This window comes from Haemaphysalis longicornis, unplaced genomic scaffold (assembly GCF_048455015.1).
Source record: "Haemaphysalis longicornis isolate Haplotype H1 unplaced genomic scaffold, Haemaphysalis longicornis Haplotype H1 scaffold_7, whole genome shotgun sequence".
Classification (NCBI taxonomy): domain Eukaryota; kingdom Metazoa; phylum Arthropoda; class Arachnida; order Ixodida; family Ixodidae; genus Haemaphysalis; species Haemaphysalis longicornis.
In genome coordinates, this window is record NW_027526422.1 from 100,863,228 (window position 1) to 100,879,068 (window position 15,841).

At 46.6% G+C, this 15,841-nt stretch overlaps 1 protein-coding gene across 1 annotated transcript; it reads right to left on the reverse strand.

Annotated features, from left to right (window-relative positions):
* Window positions 1-11,298: 11,298 nt before the first annotated feature.
* Window positions 11,299-11,854, reverse strand: LOC144144695 (uncharacterized). The gene is made up of 2 exons (XM_077676225.1): window positions 11,513-11,854; window positions 11,299-11,451 (listed from the first exon to the last, which is right to left on the reverse strand). Exons 1-2 carry the CDS (start codon window positions 11,852-11,854, stop codon window positions 11,299-11,301), a joined length of 495 nt encoding a protein of 164 aa, XP_077532351.1.
* Between the last annotated feature and the right edge of the window lie 3,987 nt (window positions 11,855-15,841).

Here is a 15,841-nt window from a genome sequence, read left to right on the forward strand (position 1 = left end):
GTGGCATGTCATCAGGGCCGCTGGAAATGTCGGTTTAAGGCGCTTCAGGGCTTGACAAACGCCCTCCTTAGTTATTCTTAGAACACAGAAATTAGAAGATGCAGTAGAGGAGTTGGACAGGAGGTCAACGTCACCGTTTAGGAACACATGTTGAGCTTTCCCGCGCACGGCAGTCCTTTCAACAGTGATTACTCCGTAGTTTTTCAGCGAAATGTAAAGTTATTTTGCGCAGCTAACATTGGGGGAGAAAACTTGCTTTGTGTGCAGTTTCAAGTCTCGGACGTTGCGCGACTAGCTTCCTGAGCCATGGAAACTGTCGCTTAAAAATGCATGGGGAGTAAGATTTGACGTAGAATTACACACAAAATATTCAGAATCCTGGAATATTCTTTTCGTATTTTGATGTTCACGTTGCCTCCTTGCTTTACGCCAAATATCACTTTCGTGAACTGGTTTTGCTAGGTTCCTAAGAGGTCAGAATTTTGAGCGAGAAAGCTGGCCATGGAGAGCTCAAATTATCTGCAAAGGCATTCGCAACCTCTTGAATAGGGTTGCCATCGCCATCTGAAAGATTGACGGTTCCAGCCGTATTTCCGCCAGATCGAGAACGAACGTTGTGCCAGAATTTTTTCTTCTCACGCGTACAGCTAATTTCTATCCTAGCCATGTAAGTCGACCTATCACTAGCATAGAGTTATTTACACGGGGCGCTGTGATACCTAACTCCTGTCTCGACGCTTCATATTGTGCGCAACGAGTTTGCATGTGGCACGGGCTTTACGTTTTAGCGCGTTTCCCGTTCTGTAGAAAACCAGTTAGGCATAGATTTCTTGCTGAACTTTTTAGGTATTAACCTGCGCATTCCTTGCTGAATAAGTGAGAAAGGTTTTTGGACTTGTTCATCACCAGAAGGACGCTTTGTCAAAAGAGACTAGTTATTGTCACACAGGTAGTTATAAAAGGCAATATATTCTCCGGCAGCAAAGTTGAACGTGCGAGGGGCAGAATAACCCTCACATCGTGGGTGCTGCGAAACATACGGCAGTGAAATATGAAGGACAGAGTAAAATTTGTCGGGTCGGATCAGCAATACAACCGACACAGAAACCATAAGATGGGGCATGTTAGAGAAGCAAAGGTCTGCAACATTACTACGGATGTTTCAACACAAATTTCGCTGTTCCCTAACACTAAAAGAAAGTTTAACAGGCAGTAACCTTCCTGTGCGACGTAGCGATTTTTTTTTTGCTAACACTGCCGTCTTCCCAATTCCCTCCGGGAACATTAAAGTGCCCAGAGATTAGAAATTTACTCTCTGGGTAAGCGTAACGATACCCTCCACCGATGTGATACAGCGTAGAAATTCGTCATCAATAATGCATGGCGGCATTCAAAAAGTAGAAATTAGCACGTTATTTTTGCTCCCACAGAAAACTTCTATCTTTCTATAAAAAACTTCTGATTCCTTAAACGTTTCCATGTCCGAGCGACGGCGACAGTTCAACGACTTGCCAACCGCAATTAGCGCTCCACCGCTGCAATTTTTGGACGTGAAGCTGTCACGATCAGTACGAAAGATGGAATAAATGATAGAAAAATATTCACTAGATGGAATGTCTGAGCCGAGTTTTAGTAAGGATAACAACATTAAATGTGGGCGATTCTAACGATAAATAAAATAAGGAGATTTGGTCCTGAGACAACGTGCATTTTTGTAGTACACATTGAGGTGTCGAATCTTTGCGCGGGAGGAGAAATTTGAGACAAGTGCAGCGTAGACTCACGCAACGCGCCCTTAAACGGCTTAAACAGACAAGCTTTCGGCCACAGCCTAGTATCTCGCAGTAGGTCACAGCCTTAATCGCTCACTGCAACATTAAGGAAGGAATAGGTATCATACTTAGTTTTTAAGTGGTTGCAGGTAATGTGGGCCCCGCATTTCTGGCAGACAAGTACGAGGAGAGCTGACTTTCCGTGGCCTCAGGGGAAGGCTTTGTGACGAAGAAAGCCTTCAGCAGCTTCCGCCTTTGTACCACTGAGAGTTCGAGGAGTCATACGTTCGAAAGGAAGCGGTAGGTTGGTGCCCCTTGTCCATACCATCACCAGTGGTGGTGACGGCAACGGCAGGTTCTCGTGTAGTGAAACCCGTGTCGATGCCACCGGTGACAGCAGTGGTTGGGGGGGGGGGGGCAGGATCCATGAGATCTAAGCTCTCGGGATTCGACCATCGGCTCGTCACGATAGAAACTGTTCTTCGGGGGCGTGGCACCAGCAGGACAGAACAAGCGCCAGCTGCCAAAGGTGATTTCATGGGGATGACCGGTGACCCGGCCGCAGACTGACGCAGGCTTGAAGGGAGACAGTATTGTGCAGGTCCGGCAGCATAACCGGTAGTAGAGCGGCTAGCTCCTCTCGTAGACGCCGTAGTTGTCACGAGGGAACCAACGATCGCCACGTGCCGCGCCCGCTTCCGCTCACCTTCGCGCCGGAGGCTTTGAAACCCCTGCATATTCTTCCGGGGAAGCTGGCCATCGTCCTCATGCAGCCGGGCCACTTGGTTGCTCAAGGAAGAAATGCCCTCCAGCGGTTCGGTGAGGAGGGCACGAAGATGGGTAGTATTGGCGCCAAGGCAACGGGTTGTAGCGATGGCAAGAAGGCCTTCTGAACGACGCCTGTCGAACCCCTCCGAAAAAAGCAGCGGGAAGATTCCCTCCTTACGAATATGCCGATGTCGTCGCTTGTGTGGCTAGGCTAGCCACCGCCTCGGTCATTTGAGAGAGATGACATTTGAATGGCCGCGCTCCAGACTTAAACAGCTGTACCTCCGTGTCCGGCCACACAACATAGTTCGCGTGAACCCTTTTTTGACGGGCAGAGCAACGGAAAAACTTCTGCGTTCACAACACCCTTGCGAACGCACAACAGAGTAATCCATTGCTCGGCGCCATCTTCCGGCAATAATAATAATAATCAATCAATCAATCAATCAATCATGTTTATTTACGTGCCCAGGAACAGCGAGAGGCCTGAGTGCTGGCGCACGGGTATTTACATGAAAACAAAATACAAGAAACATATAGCAAGAAACAAACAAGTGACAAGACACACACAAATTGAAGTAGTGAAAATGACAGAAATAAAGCACAGGCGGAGCCTGGGTACAGGTAAAAAATAAAAAAAGAAGATGCCTATGTTGCTCTGCCTGTCGTAACGGCCACACGACAGGCAGAGCAACAAAGTTTGACAGTAATACAACAAAAACAACGGCAAGAGTGTAGAGACAAATGATAAGACGAACAAATGACAGTAAACAGTTTCAAAAATAGGCAACTGTCAGTTGGATAGAACCAACCGCAGAGAAACCACCAAATTCCAGAAAAAAAGAACGCCAGACATATCATAGGTGTTTAACATACTGTATTCAACAGCGCTGCACGGTAAATTGTAAAGGATTTCTGAAAGATGTCAAGACGTTCAAAGAAGCGGTTGTAACAATTCTGTATTCTGCGCACAGAAGAATGATTGGAGTTGCGCGCAGCGGTCAAGAACGGGCGGTGCGACCTGTGGGCCTTTGTGGTACACTAAACTCTGAACAGTTAAGCAGGTCTGCGCAGGAAAGGTCACCATGAACAATTTTGTGAAGAAATGTAAGGTCTGCAGTATTGGCGCCAAGGCAACGGGTTGTAGCGGTGGCAAGAAGGCCTTCTGAACGACGCTGTCGAACCGCTCCGAAAAAAGCAGCGGGAAGATTCCCTCCTTACGAATATGCCGATGTCGTCGCTTGTGTGCTAGGCTAGTCTGCAGTTCAAGGAAGGGATGGAAGGGACTATGGGTAAGTCAGAATCAGGATGAAAACTGTGATTGTGATGACGGTGCTTAAATATGGATAAAAACTTCTTCTGCACAGGTTCTATTAATTCACTACTAGATTTGGAGATGCCGTTCCAGGCAACAGAAGCATATTCTAACTGTGGTTTACATATAGCATTGTATAGCATTAGAAATGGATCTGGAGAAGGAAATTCCTTTGTAATCCGACACACATTTCCAAGGCTTCGGAGTGCTCGCCGGGTGATGAGCCTAATATAAGGAGAAAAAGACAGGGTACTGTCGAAAAGCACCCCTAGGTCCCTAATCTCCTCAACCCTTTGCAGAGGAGCTCCCTCAATACTATAGGAAAACAGCAGACGGTGGGTTTTCCGGCTGTAGGTGACAACCTTTGTTTTAGTGGGGTGTAAAATTAGGCAGTTTTTCCTGCACCAGACCGATAATTCAGACACATCCCTCTGCAAGGCACAGCACTCCTGAACACCGCTAATGTGCCTAAATAGTTTGACATCATCAGCATAGAGAAGGAAAGAAGAGTTTGTTAACACTGTTGACACATCATTGATAAAGACAGAAAACAATAATGGACCCAGCACGGAACCCTGGGGTACACAACTTGTTGCAGGGTAAACACTACACTTTTTGTAGTTAAAAAATACATAAAAGCACCGGTCAAGGAGATAGTTGGACAACAAGGCAACAAGGCTTGCGTCTACACCGGACTTAGCAAGCTTGTTAATTATTAACTGATGGTTCACCACATCAAACGCCTTACTGAGGTCAAAATAAATAACGTCCAACTGGCCGTTTTCCCAAACTGCAGCCGAAGCCTTAGTCATAAAGCTTGCAAGATTTGTGACCGTCGATCGACCCGAGAAAAAGCCGTGCTGATTTGGAATCAAGACGTTCTTGACGCAGGCAGCAAGAACGTTGTGCAGAGCTGACTCAAAGAGTTTTGAGGCGACACAAAGGAGTGAGATCCGGCGATAGTTATAAATGGCTGACTTATCACCAGACTTAAATATTGGAAAAATTCTTGCGACCTTCCATGCACGAGGAAATTTACCTAAAAGTAAGCAGTTATTATAAATGGAGGTTAAGACAGGCAGAAAAATGTTGCAGTAAGCCTTCGTGAGGGCTGCTGGAATTCCATCTACACCACAGGAAAATGATGGTTTCATCCGTTGAAGGCTATCATTGACAATTTTTTCATCGAACATAAGTGTGTTAAAATTAGCGTTATTAAACGATAGGCGTTCGTCGTTGCCATCTGGCAGTTGAAATACAGAATGAAAGTACTGAGCAAAACTGGTGGCAACATCCTCAACCTCTTCACCATCGGAATTAAGCAGGCTAACGTGTTCTTTAGACGCCTTAGAAAGGCCGCGTACATACCTTTAGAATTCAGCCGGTTTCTGAGAAGCAGCAGCCTTTAACGATTCTATATAGAGCTTGTGAACACGCCGGTAGAGAATTTTACAAAGTGAGCGATACCGACTAAACTCCGTTTTCCACTTGTCAAGCCCAGAACGCTTGGCCTTTTTGTGGGTGCTGTCCTTAAGTTTAAGCGAACTTCGAAGTTCTTTAGAAAACCAGTGGGGAAATTTGGAAGGAACAGGCTTATAACAAGGGATGTACTTTTCCATGCCACTTCTGACGATTTCGGTAAAACGTCGAACCTGCTCGTCAACATCATTGACATCCAAAACACTAGACCATTCAGCAGATGAATAAAAGTGATACAGCCCAGCATAATCTCCAAGCTTGAAAGCGTATCGCGGGACTGCACAATTGTCAATACCGCCAGAGCGATGCTGGGTCGCGACCGAGACAGAGACAATAAGAGGGGGGTGAAACTTGTCGGGGTGCACAAGGGATATTTCAGAGGCACACACTGGTACGTTTTTTTAAGTTTGAGAAGCACACATCTAGAACATTACCACAAGAGTTTTCTATGAGGCAAAACTTCTGCATGGAGGTGAACGTTTGAAAATCTAATACCATTCTGCATTTCTGCGTTGCATAATGGTTTTTGTGCTCAACAGAAAGACTGTTCCAGCGAATACCTGGGGTGTTGAAGTCCCCAAGTATAATGAGCTTATGGTTGGAGTGTGCATTTGAGACATTTTCTATGGATGTGAGTGTTCGATTAAATTCAGAAGGTAATACCTCCGGGGATATATAGAATGCGACGATGAGTAGCATCTCGCCCCTTGTGAGGCCTACCTCAAGCCAAACTGCTTCGTCTACGGTCTCGAAGTCAGCACGCCGCATGCACTGCACTGAATGATCAACGGCAATGAGAACACCGCCACCTTTTTGTTTAGGTCCAGTTAATTTTCTGTCGCTTCTAAAGATTTGATAGTTAAAAGGGAAATAGTCGGAAGACGAGATATCATCGGAAAGCCAGGTTTCACTAATGACAATAGCAGAAAATTTAGAGTGTACAATATTTCTAATAAATTCAGAGGACTTAGTTCGTAGACCTCGAGTGTTTTGATAGTATATGTCGAGACTCTCGTACTTACTGATCATTTTCAGTTATTTCACAGCTGTGCAGCATACCAGGGTGGACCTTGCCTTGGAACGGCTTGAAAAGGCAGCCTTTTGGCCACATAGACGGGTCGCTCAGGCGCCCAAAACACTCCTCGTTAACAGTTACGCAAAAAGAAGAATAGGAGTCGTACTTGGTCCTAAGGCGTTTGCACGACAATGGCGTAACTTGCACAGTTGACAAGTGGGCCAACAGTTGAGCAGATGTGGTGTTAGCCGACAGTTTTGAAACCAAGATGGCCCTGGAGCTCGGTGGTAGGTGTACCACAACCTAGAAGCTTCCGACGCACCTACGCGGGAAGGGCTCCTTTTCTTCTGCAAGTTCGTCGGCGGGCCATTAAACGCAGTGTCGGACCTAGGAGGCGGGCGCAGAGGTTGGACCGAAGGGGAAACCAAAGTGCTCAACGCCGTAGCAGGTTCACTGCTGGGGCGGTCAACGAACGGCGAAGCGGTGGTAGAGGACAGGAAGGGGGCACCTTCACCAGCTGCACCTGCGGCGGCTTCGGCGAACGACGACCTCGTAGGGATACCAGACTGCAGTGACGTCACCGGCGGCATGTAAGGATTAGCAAGCTTCGGGGAAGCAGGCGGAGAAGGCGGGGGACGCGCGAGCTCCCCTCGCAGGCAGCGAACCTCCTCACGCAGGGAAGCGACGATTGCAGCCTGATGGGCAAGCCCAGCCACATTGTCCCGTCGCAGAAGCCGGTTCTCCTCGCGCAGCTGGCGAAAAAAGAGAGGCTGGCGCAGGCTTCGCACAGGAGATTCTTCAACGCAGTTACCTCTGCGCGTAGGTCCGCCGAAGGGTTGAAGCTTGCGTCGACAGGGGACGCCACTCGTTTGGCCGGGATGTTCGCTGGCCCACCGTCTTCGCTGGCTTGGCCACCGGGGTCGCTAGGCCTAGCGGGTGACGCCGCAGCCACACACCGATTGCAGACGAACGGCTGCTCACCGGAGATCAAACGCTGCAGTTCCTCGTCCGGAAGAACAATGCACGTTCCGTGCGCACGGCGTTTACACGCAGATCATCGAAAAAACTCCTGCCTGCCGAAGAAAGCGAGGCAGCAGAGGAGGCACTTGTCCTTACTGGGCGCCATCATACGGCGAAATATTAATTATTATAATAATAGGAATGATAATTATATATTATAATAATATAATATACTAAAAATAAAGGCATTTATTAGTTAATTTGTACTTGCGATGTGGGGCGGTTATTGTCAGCGAAGATTTTCCGTTCACTGAGGCTGCGACGGGGTATTAGTTTTTAGAGCAAAGAAATTGCAGCCCTTAAAGATTCGCAAATGTTTGCGCGAAACGGAACGGGCGCGTAAGAAACGACATATTCAAGTGCGGAGGCAAGGCTCGGTATTCACCTGGAGAAAATAGCGCATGCATTTAAAATTTGCAGCCTCGATGATTTCGTCCCGTTAACCGGGGATGTTGCATACGCATTACACTTGCGGCGCCAGTTGTGCTACACTTAAGCTTCGCGAAAGAAGTGACCGACAGGTTTCCGGCTGTGGGGCTTTGCAAAATATCAGAGACTAATGTGGCACCGCATTGTCTGTGGCTACAAAGTCTCCTTTGGGAATAACCTCAAAACTTCGCGAACTAAAATGTAAATAAATAATTTCCAAGGAACCACCGTGCTATAGTGCGTATTTTTAACACACTGACATACTCGGCTCCTAACAATGTTGTTTCGAGCAGTATACTTGTTTGTCTCCATAACTGGGCTTAACATAGTTTTAAAGTATTCTGAAACGCCCTTCATGTATTAAAACAATCATTATCACGTCATCTCTTAAACTGGAATAAACATTGCAAAAACTGCCGATCTACCTCGCGGACATTGGACCTGCTTTAATCGCTGCAGAGTTCGGCAGTCCAGTAGCTGTGCTTTGCGCAAAATGACGGCAGTGCTTGCTTGGTCCCTGCGGCTTGCGCGGCTTCCACATTGGCGTGATTGAGAACTACCCGTAATGACACCCTAGGGATGACGCTAGGGTAGCTGAACGCCAAGAGAGCGCTGCCGAGAAAACCAAGCGAGGTGTCGTACGTACTCTTCTATCCGTATCCCCCCGTCAGGTGTGTAGAAATGACGAATAGGCGCGAGGATGTGGGGTAGTGTCTAAAAACAACCGTAATATGCAAATCGATACGGGGTAAGCATACCCTGACATGCCAGATGTACCAACGATCCCGCACCAATATATTTTAAAAGAGCAATGGTGTTCCGCTAAAAAACCCAGCGCCTAATATTTGGAGTAGTGGAGTATCGGCACACTATTTTTCTTCAATGAGATCTAACTAATTAATTGTAATTAATTATCTAACTCTAGAAGTAATGTCCCAATCATTAAAGTGTCAATGAAGCACATCTAGGTACTTACAAGAGCTACCTAACGGCGCCAAGCGGGGCAGCGGTGGCGTATAGGCAGAGCATCCACCTCGCGCACAGAAGGGCCGTGGTTCAAATCCCTGTGCCGGACAATTCCTAACCGGTTAAAAAAATCCGCGTATTGATGCAATTGCTCAATGAGGCTTGGGGTGTGGCTTGACCCCGGCGACCATTGCCGGTAACCCACTCCTCCCTCACCAGAGCAGGATTGGCCATTCTGGTGTAGTAATGGCCGCAACCTCCCACGAATGCGTCAATTAACCCACGGCCTTCATCCTCCAGTGGCTGCGAAGCAACTGACCAAGGTGGCGGTCAGACCTGTGGCGAAGGAGAAGGTGCGAAGAATCCCTGCAGACAGACAGGCTGCCATTGGAATCTGAAATGGCAACGTTTAGCACGAGGACCTTATCTAGTACAGGTGGTGTTCGAGGAAATAAAGGGCATAAATGGGAGGTCACACGGCTCAGTGAGTTTAGGAGGACAAGTGAAGCACTTACAGTGCTGAAAACTGGACCCGTCCTATGTTACCGTGGACTAGTTGACAAAAGAGCACAAAAGAAAGGGATATCTAGTCAATAAAAGCGTAGCTGGCAGCATAGAACAATACTATAGCATTAACGAAGGGCAGCAGGCGTTGTAGTTCGGCTCAATAAGAGGTACAAAATGAAGGCGGCACACGGCTACGCGCCCCCTTACAGCCGCGATGACCAACTAGTTGAGCGCTTCTGTAAAGATGCGGAATCGGCAATGCCTCAAGTAAAAACACAGTATACCGTAGTTATGGGATGCTTCAATGCTAAAGTAGGCAAGAATCAGGTTGGAGACAAGGCAGTTGGGAACTAGGGTCTGGGCTGTAGAAATAGAAGGGTGGACGTACTAGTCGAGTTCGCAGAACCAACGCCGCCTGTATTAACATTGCCTGACGCGTCGCGCGCTTTTCAATGGGAAGGGTAGGGACGCTTAGTTCAGGCACTGATCCGCTATGTGGCGCGTGCCGGCGGACATCTGGCCTTACGTCACTGCTCGCGAGCCGCGAACGCTGCACCCACTTCTACGACATGTGTCTGTCAGCTTGCCTGTTGGGCTTCAAGGGCCGTTTCGCTTACATCTTAGCCGTGACGGGGCGCTAGTTCTGTGGCGCACTGGGGATCTCGTTCAACGTGTCGCTCGCTTCATACTTGCTGCATTTTTCCAAAGATAAAGACGGAGGCGGACTGAAGTAGTGTAAGAACATACTGATTGTCGGGTAGACATATAGCGAACAGAAAACGATATTTTCGGATGGGGCAGCCATTATTTTACTGATATTTTTCTTTCTGGGGTATTTAGAGAAGAAAAAATTCCGTGCACGTTTTTTGTTCAGGCGCTCACTTCTACGATTACTTTCCAATAATATCACGTGCTTGTAAACTTTAGAAAATTATAGGAAACAAAAGGATAAGCAGCTGCGATCCCGACACGCTGTCCGGGCGCTTCTACAGTACAGTCCTCAATTTTAAAAGTGCGTACCGATGAGGAGTGCGAACAGCGGGGTCAAAACAATACCTAAATGCGGAGGGGATAGATGGGGGATGCCCCACTCAGAAAATTTCAGGGCCTGTGATCCGAGTAGATAAGCGCGCAAAGCCGGCATCAGCCTGCGGCAGCGCAAGGGATTTTGCTTCGTGACAAAGGAAGTTTTATCAGTGACAGACCAAGACAGACAGGCATGGTGAAAAACAAGAAGGCGTAGGAGCGCCGCCTCGGGAACGCTAAACAAACTTTCCACTATTTTGCATAGTTTCCGAGAAGCGGCGCTGGCTGGCGGACACGAAAGCACGCTGGAAGGCTACGGAGCGGGGAAGGGTAGGAGAGAGCAACAGGAGAGTGGCTGTTTGGCCATTTTTCGCTCACGCGTTAGGCACTGTTTATACAGGCGGCGTTGGCAGAACAGAATAGCCTACGCATTAGGAATTCCTTCTTCTGCAAAAGGGAGAGCCAGAAGTGGACGTGGAAAAGCCCGGATGGGCAGAATAAAATAGAGATATGCGATACCCATGGCGTCGGGCAGAATGTGGAAGTGCTCAGAAGGGTAAGGTGTAGTGACCACCGCATCGTAAGATCCCAAATTAGGCTATACTTCAGAAGGGATCATATCAAGCTAGTAAAAAAGATTCGGATACCTTTTACTGCACATTCTTTTCTTTTGACCTGAAATTATTTATGGCGTTGAGGAGAACGATAACAATAACTCTACTACAAAAAATTACCTGTACTGGACGTTTACAGTTAGTAGTGGTAGAAAGCGGGTAAGTTGCATATTTGCAACAGTGTGCACACAGAAAAAAGTTGAGGAGAAACAGACCTTTTGCATTACAACGGTAATGTTTATTTACAAGACAATCAGCGAAGGGGAAGAAATGCTACAATAGAAAGCTCTTTCACTTCATTCCTACGAAAGGTTGGTTCTATACCAACCTTTACTAATAACTGCTATACCACTAGAAGTAATCGTTAAGTAATCAGCAACGGTGCACTCATTTTGTTGTGTGGTACAGAAAAGAGTCATTCCTTTTGTTTGTCGAACAGAGGTGCACTTTAGACTTCACGCGGTAGCTCATGCAGATTCCTGTGAAGCCTGCAAACTTGCAGCGCTGCATCTTCTGGCTACAAAGAACCCAGTGACCAACCTGAGGTAAGAAATTACAATAATGAGCACTAAGACAAAGCTGCATAGATGAGAAATAATACCTGATCTAGCCGGACATCCTGAGCTGGTACTGTTGGTCCCCTTTTTTTCTTCTCCTGTGAGGCTCGTTCTACTGAATCATTGATAGGCCTTCCTCGCTTCTTCACCACAGCCTTCCCATCCTTGCAGAGTGATGCAGCCAAGTCCATCTTGAAGTCGGCCAAAGGAAGAACCCTTTCTGCGTACTCATCACGTTTGCTCGAGGCATTCCTCTTGTAGAGCAACGAAGCATTTATAGCTGTCAAATCTAGGATGTGCAGAAAAACACGAAAATAACATCGCTCGGACCTAAGGTAGGGACGGTAAATGAATATGTGGGAGTCTAAAAGGTCGATACCTCCCATGTGGTTGTTGTAGATGGTGATAACTGCAGGGCATGGTATCTCACTTCGCTCCTATTTCTGACGATTGTACCTTGATTCCCTTGCAGCAGGCTCTGCTCCAACGAATGAGGATAGAAGGGTCACTGCTCCGTTATCTGGCCACCTTGTACACGACAGTTAAATTTCATCCACAACTGCCACCATTTCTTCGAAGTGTCCTCTCCATTTTTTTTATTTCCTGCTCACCAGGCAGGCTCACTTCAAGAACCTGGTTTATCCGCACAGTTCCAATGCAGTTAACAGAGTCCTTTTCTAGGTGCACTTGCGAACTTGAGCAGTTGAAATAGTTGTCGAAGTACGCTTTGTGGTGTACGCCTCTTGGAACCGTTCTACACCAGCGAACAACAACATTTCCACTCGCTCCACAATCAGTCTCTCCTGACCGTCTTTGCGCCGAGTTCTCCTGCCCAGTATATAACTCCAATTTGTAGGAGTAGCCGCTTACACCGCAAAGCACGAAAACTTTGCAGCCCCATTTTTTGGGCTTGTTGGGACAGTACTGTGGGAGGGAGCTTCTACATCTGAAGGGTATAATCTGTCCATCAATAGATAGACGCTCTTCAAGAGGCACAAGTGACAACTGTTCATTGATGGTATCAATCAGAGGCTGCACCTTCCCAAGCCGATCTCTTCCTGAAGCATCCTTTGCGCCGAGAGTACTATTATCTTTGAAGTGGATGTTATGGTTCAGTTTTTCGAAGCGACCCACAGGAAAGTTGTCAGCCACTTGGCTAACCCTGGTCACTGCACTCCAGTACCACCTTGTCTTCGTCATTTGAATGATCGACATCCACATGCCCATCCGAATAAACACTTCGATCTCTTCTGCAGTAGTACAAAGGGGCTGACTCACGTGTTTCTGGAGCGCAAAGTGCTCTGATCCGCAATTAGTGAAATCAGCGAGCAGGGAAGAGAAACTTGAAGTATTGGAATGGTGTCTCTAGTTCTCCAATGAACTCTATGAGTTCACTTTGCCTGGAGAACGGAACTGTCTGTGGATCTCTTATTAGATTCGCCTTCTTCCAAGTGCTCCGTCTTTTAGCTTGTGTGGAGTTGTGTTCGGGTGTTCTGCCATTGGCTGTACCTTCGTCCTCTCCGGAACATGTACTCGACTCGCGTGTGCTGTCATTTAGGCTTTCGCGGTCAGGTTCGATATCTGTAGCGGAAAGAGATAGCGATATACAGGGCATAAAATTAGTGGTAAAATAAAGTGAAATGCAGGTATAGAAAGCCATGTGCATCTGTATTTTTAAAGCCGACAAACCCATAGCCGCAGTCTCTTCGCGTTATAGCCGGAAATTTTAAACGCAGGAGCAGAGACATAAGGGTGCAGCCGTAACAATGCGGGGCAGCCACGGGCGTCTGCTCACACAATGATACAAAATTTCGGCATTCAACCATGCAACACACTGCCCACACGATGAATTGAAAGGACTTACACTCCGGATCGCCATCACTACCACAAAGTTCGCTGTCTTCACTATCAGAAGGAATCGCTTTGCCATAAAAGCGTTTAGGATCCATTTATAGTTTGAGAGAAAAAAACTAAATATGATGAGCACGTTGTTTCATATATGCAACGTAGCAACTTTCTGTCGCAAGCAACGCACTATTCCGTAAATGTAACATTTTTCGGCTTCTACACGATTATGAGGATGTGTTGCAAGGCTTAGCATTTCTTTCCGCGGTTGAATCCGTTCAGAAAAACATTTATAACTTGCAAACGTTACCTGTATAGCTCCGTGCTGGCGCGGGCAGCGTCCACCATGTTTGTTTGGCAATTGTTGAGCAGGATGAGCACAGGGGGCAGCACACGACGGCGCGTTTTTCAAACTAGTGTTGCAGAAATGCAACAGCATGAATAGAAAGGACGAAATCACACTAGCTTTCGTATTTATGGCCATTTATTGGTATGTTGCGGAAATGCAACAAGGTGCAGTAGAGGGTAATCAGCTGACAATAAGACGTAAAGTAGAAGAATTCAGTATCGCGCTGCAGAACCGATATTCAGCTCATACCGAGGAAACAGAGCTTGCGAAACAGAAAGACAGCGACAATCTTACACACTATATAACGGAATGTGCAGTAGAAGTAGGGGAACTATTGCTACACAGGGTATTGGTAAACTTTCCCAGGAGACGAAAGATCTAATTAGAAAACGGCAAACCATGACAATCTCCACCCCAGCTGACAGACTAGAACTAGCGGAGGCTTTGAAGTTAATCAATAACCGTTAGACTGCTGACATAGGGAAGTATATTATGGACAGGATACAGCATGATTTGAAGAACGGAGACAGCCTGAAAGCAGTGAAGAGGTGCCTTGGCGTGTGGAAAAATCAGATGTATGCACTTAAACACAAGCAAGGCAATGTTATCAAAAATAGTGATAAAATAGTCAGTTGCCCAGAAATTCTATAGAGTTCTGTACAGTAGCCGGGACATCCAGGATAATGCCGAACGAAAAAGTAGTTCAGAGGAGATAGACATCGCACCAGTAATAACAGAAGAAGTAAGGAAGGCTTTGAAAGAAATAAAAGGGGGCACAGCACCTAGTGAGGATCATATAACAGCAGACCTTTCTTCGGGTGGCAGGGAAATTGTACCTGAAATACTGGCAAACCTGTATATGCAATGCCTAATGACCACGAGTGTACCAGAATTTTCTGGGAATGCAAAAGACATCCTATACCATAACCAAAGGGACATGAAGAACTTGAAACACTACAGGCTGATAACTTACTGTGAGTGGTCTACAGCACTTACCAAGGTAATCGCTAACAGAATTTTTGCTACCTTATATTTCAGTCAACCTAAAAAAAAGGCGGTCTCCCTAAAGGCTATTTAACAATGGACCATATTGACACGATCAATCAGGTTGTAGAGAAGTGCGCTGAGTATACTGAACCCCTATAGATAGATTATTCATAGATTATGAGAAAGCATTTGAATCGGTCGAAATCTCAGCAGTCATTCAGGCATTACGGTAGCAGGGTGTAGATGATCACATTGTAAGAATATCAGAGGAAATGTACAATGGGTGTACAGCTACGATAATCCTCCATAAGGACAGCAGTGAAATACCTATAAGGAAGGGCGTAAGACAAGGAGACGCAATCTGACCAATATTATTCACAGCATGCTTACAAGAAGTATTCTCAGAATTTGATTGGAAACTGGTGGGAGTAAGGGTTAATGGGCAGAAAGTTAGATGGGCGGATGAGATCAAGAAGTTTGCAGGGATAAATTGGTCACAGTTGGCACAGGACCGGGGTAATTTGAGAATAATGGGAGAGGCCTTTGCCCTGCAGTGGCGTAGATAGGCTGATGATGATGATGATGATGATGTTGACCTCAGTAACCTCACATTTGCTGATGACGTTGGTTGGCTTGCTAAGTAACTCGGGGGGACGAATTGCAAAGCATGCTTTACGCACTGGACGAATAGGGTACAACCGTGCGCCTGAAAATTATATGCAGAAAACTAAAGTAATGATCGATAACCTCGGGACAGCACAGCAGTATGAGATAGGTGGCGAGGCAGTGATAGTGGCAAGTGAATATATCTACTTAGGAAGAGTTGTGACTCCGGATCCCAACCATGAGGCAGAGATGATTAGAAGGATAAAAATGGGGTGGAGTGCATTCGTCATTCTCAGATAATGAATGGCAGCCTACCATTGTACCTGAAGAAGAAAGTTTATGAGAGCTGCATCTTACTGGTGCTCACCTACGGGGCAAAAACTTGGAGGCTGACTAAGATGGTACAAAAGAAATCGAGGACTACTCAGTGAGCAATAGAACGGAACATGATAGGTGTAAGATTAAGGGACAAGAATATACGGGGTGGTTCAGGGAGCAAACGCATGTTAAGGACAGATAAGTAAAAAGAAGAAGAAATCGATGTGGGGAGGGCATTTAATGCGAAGGTAAGACAGTCATTGGTCAT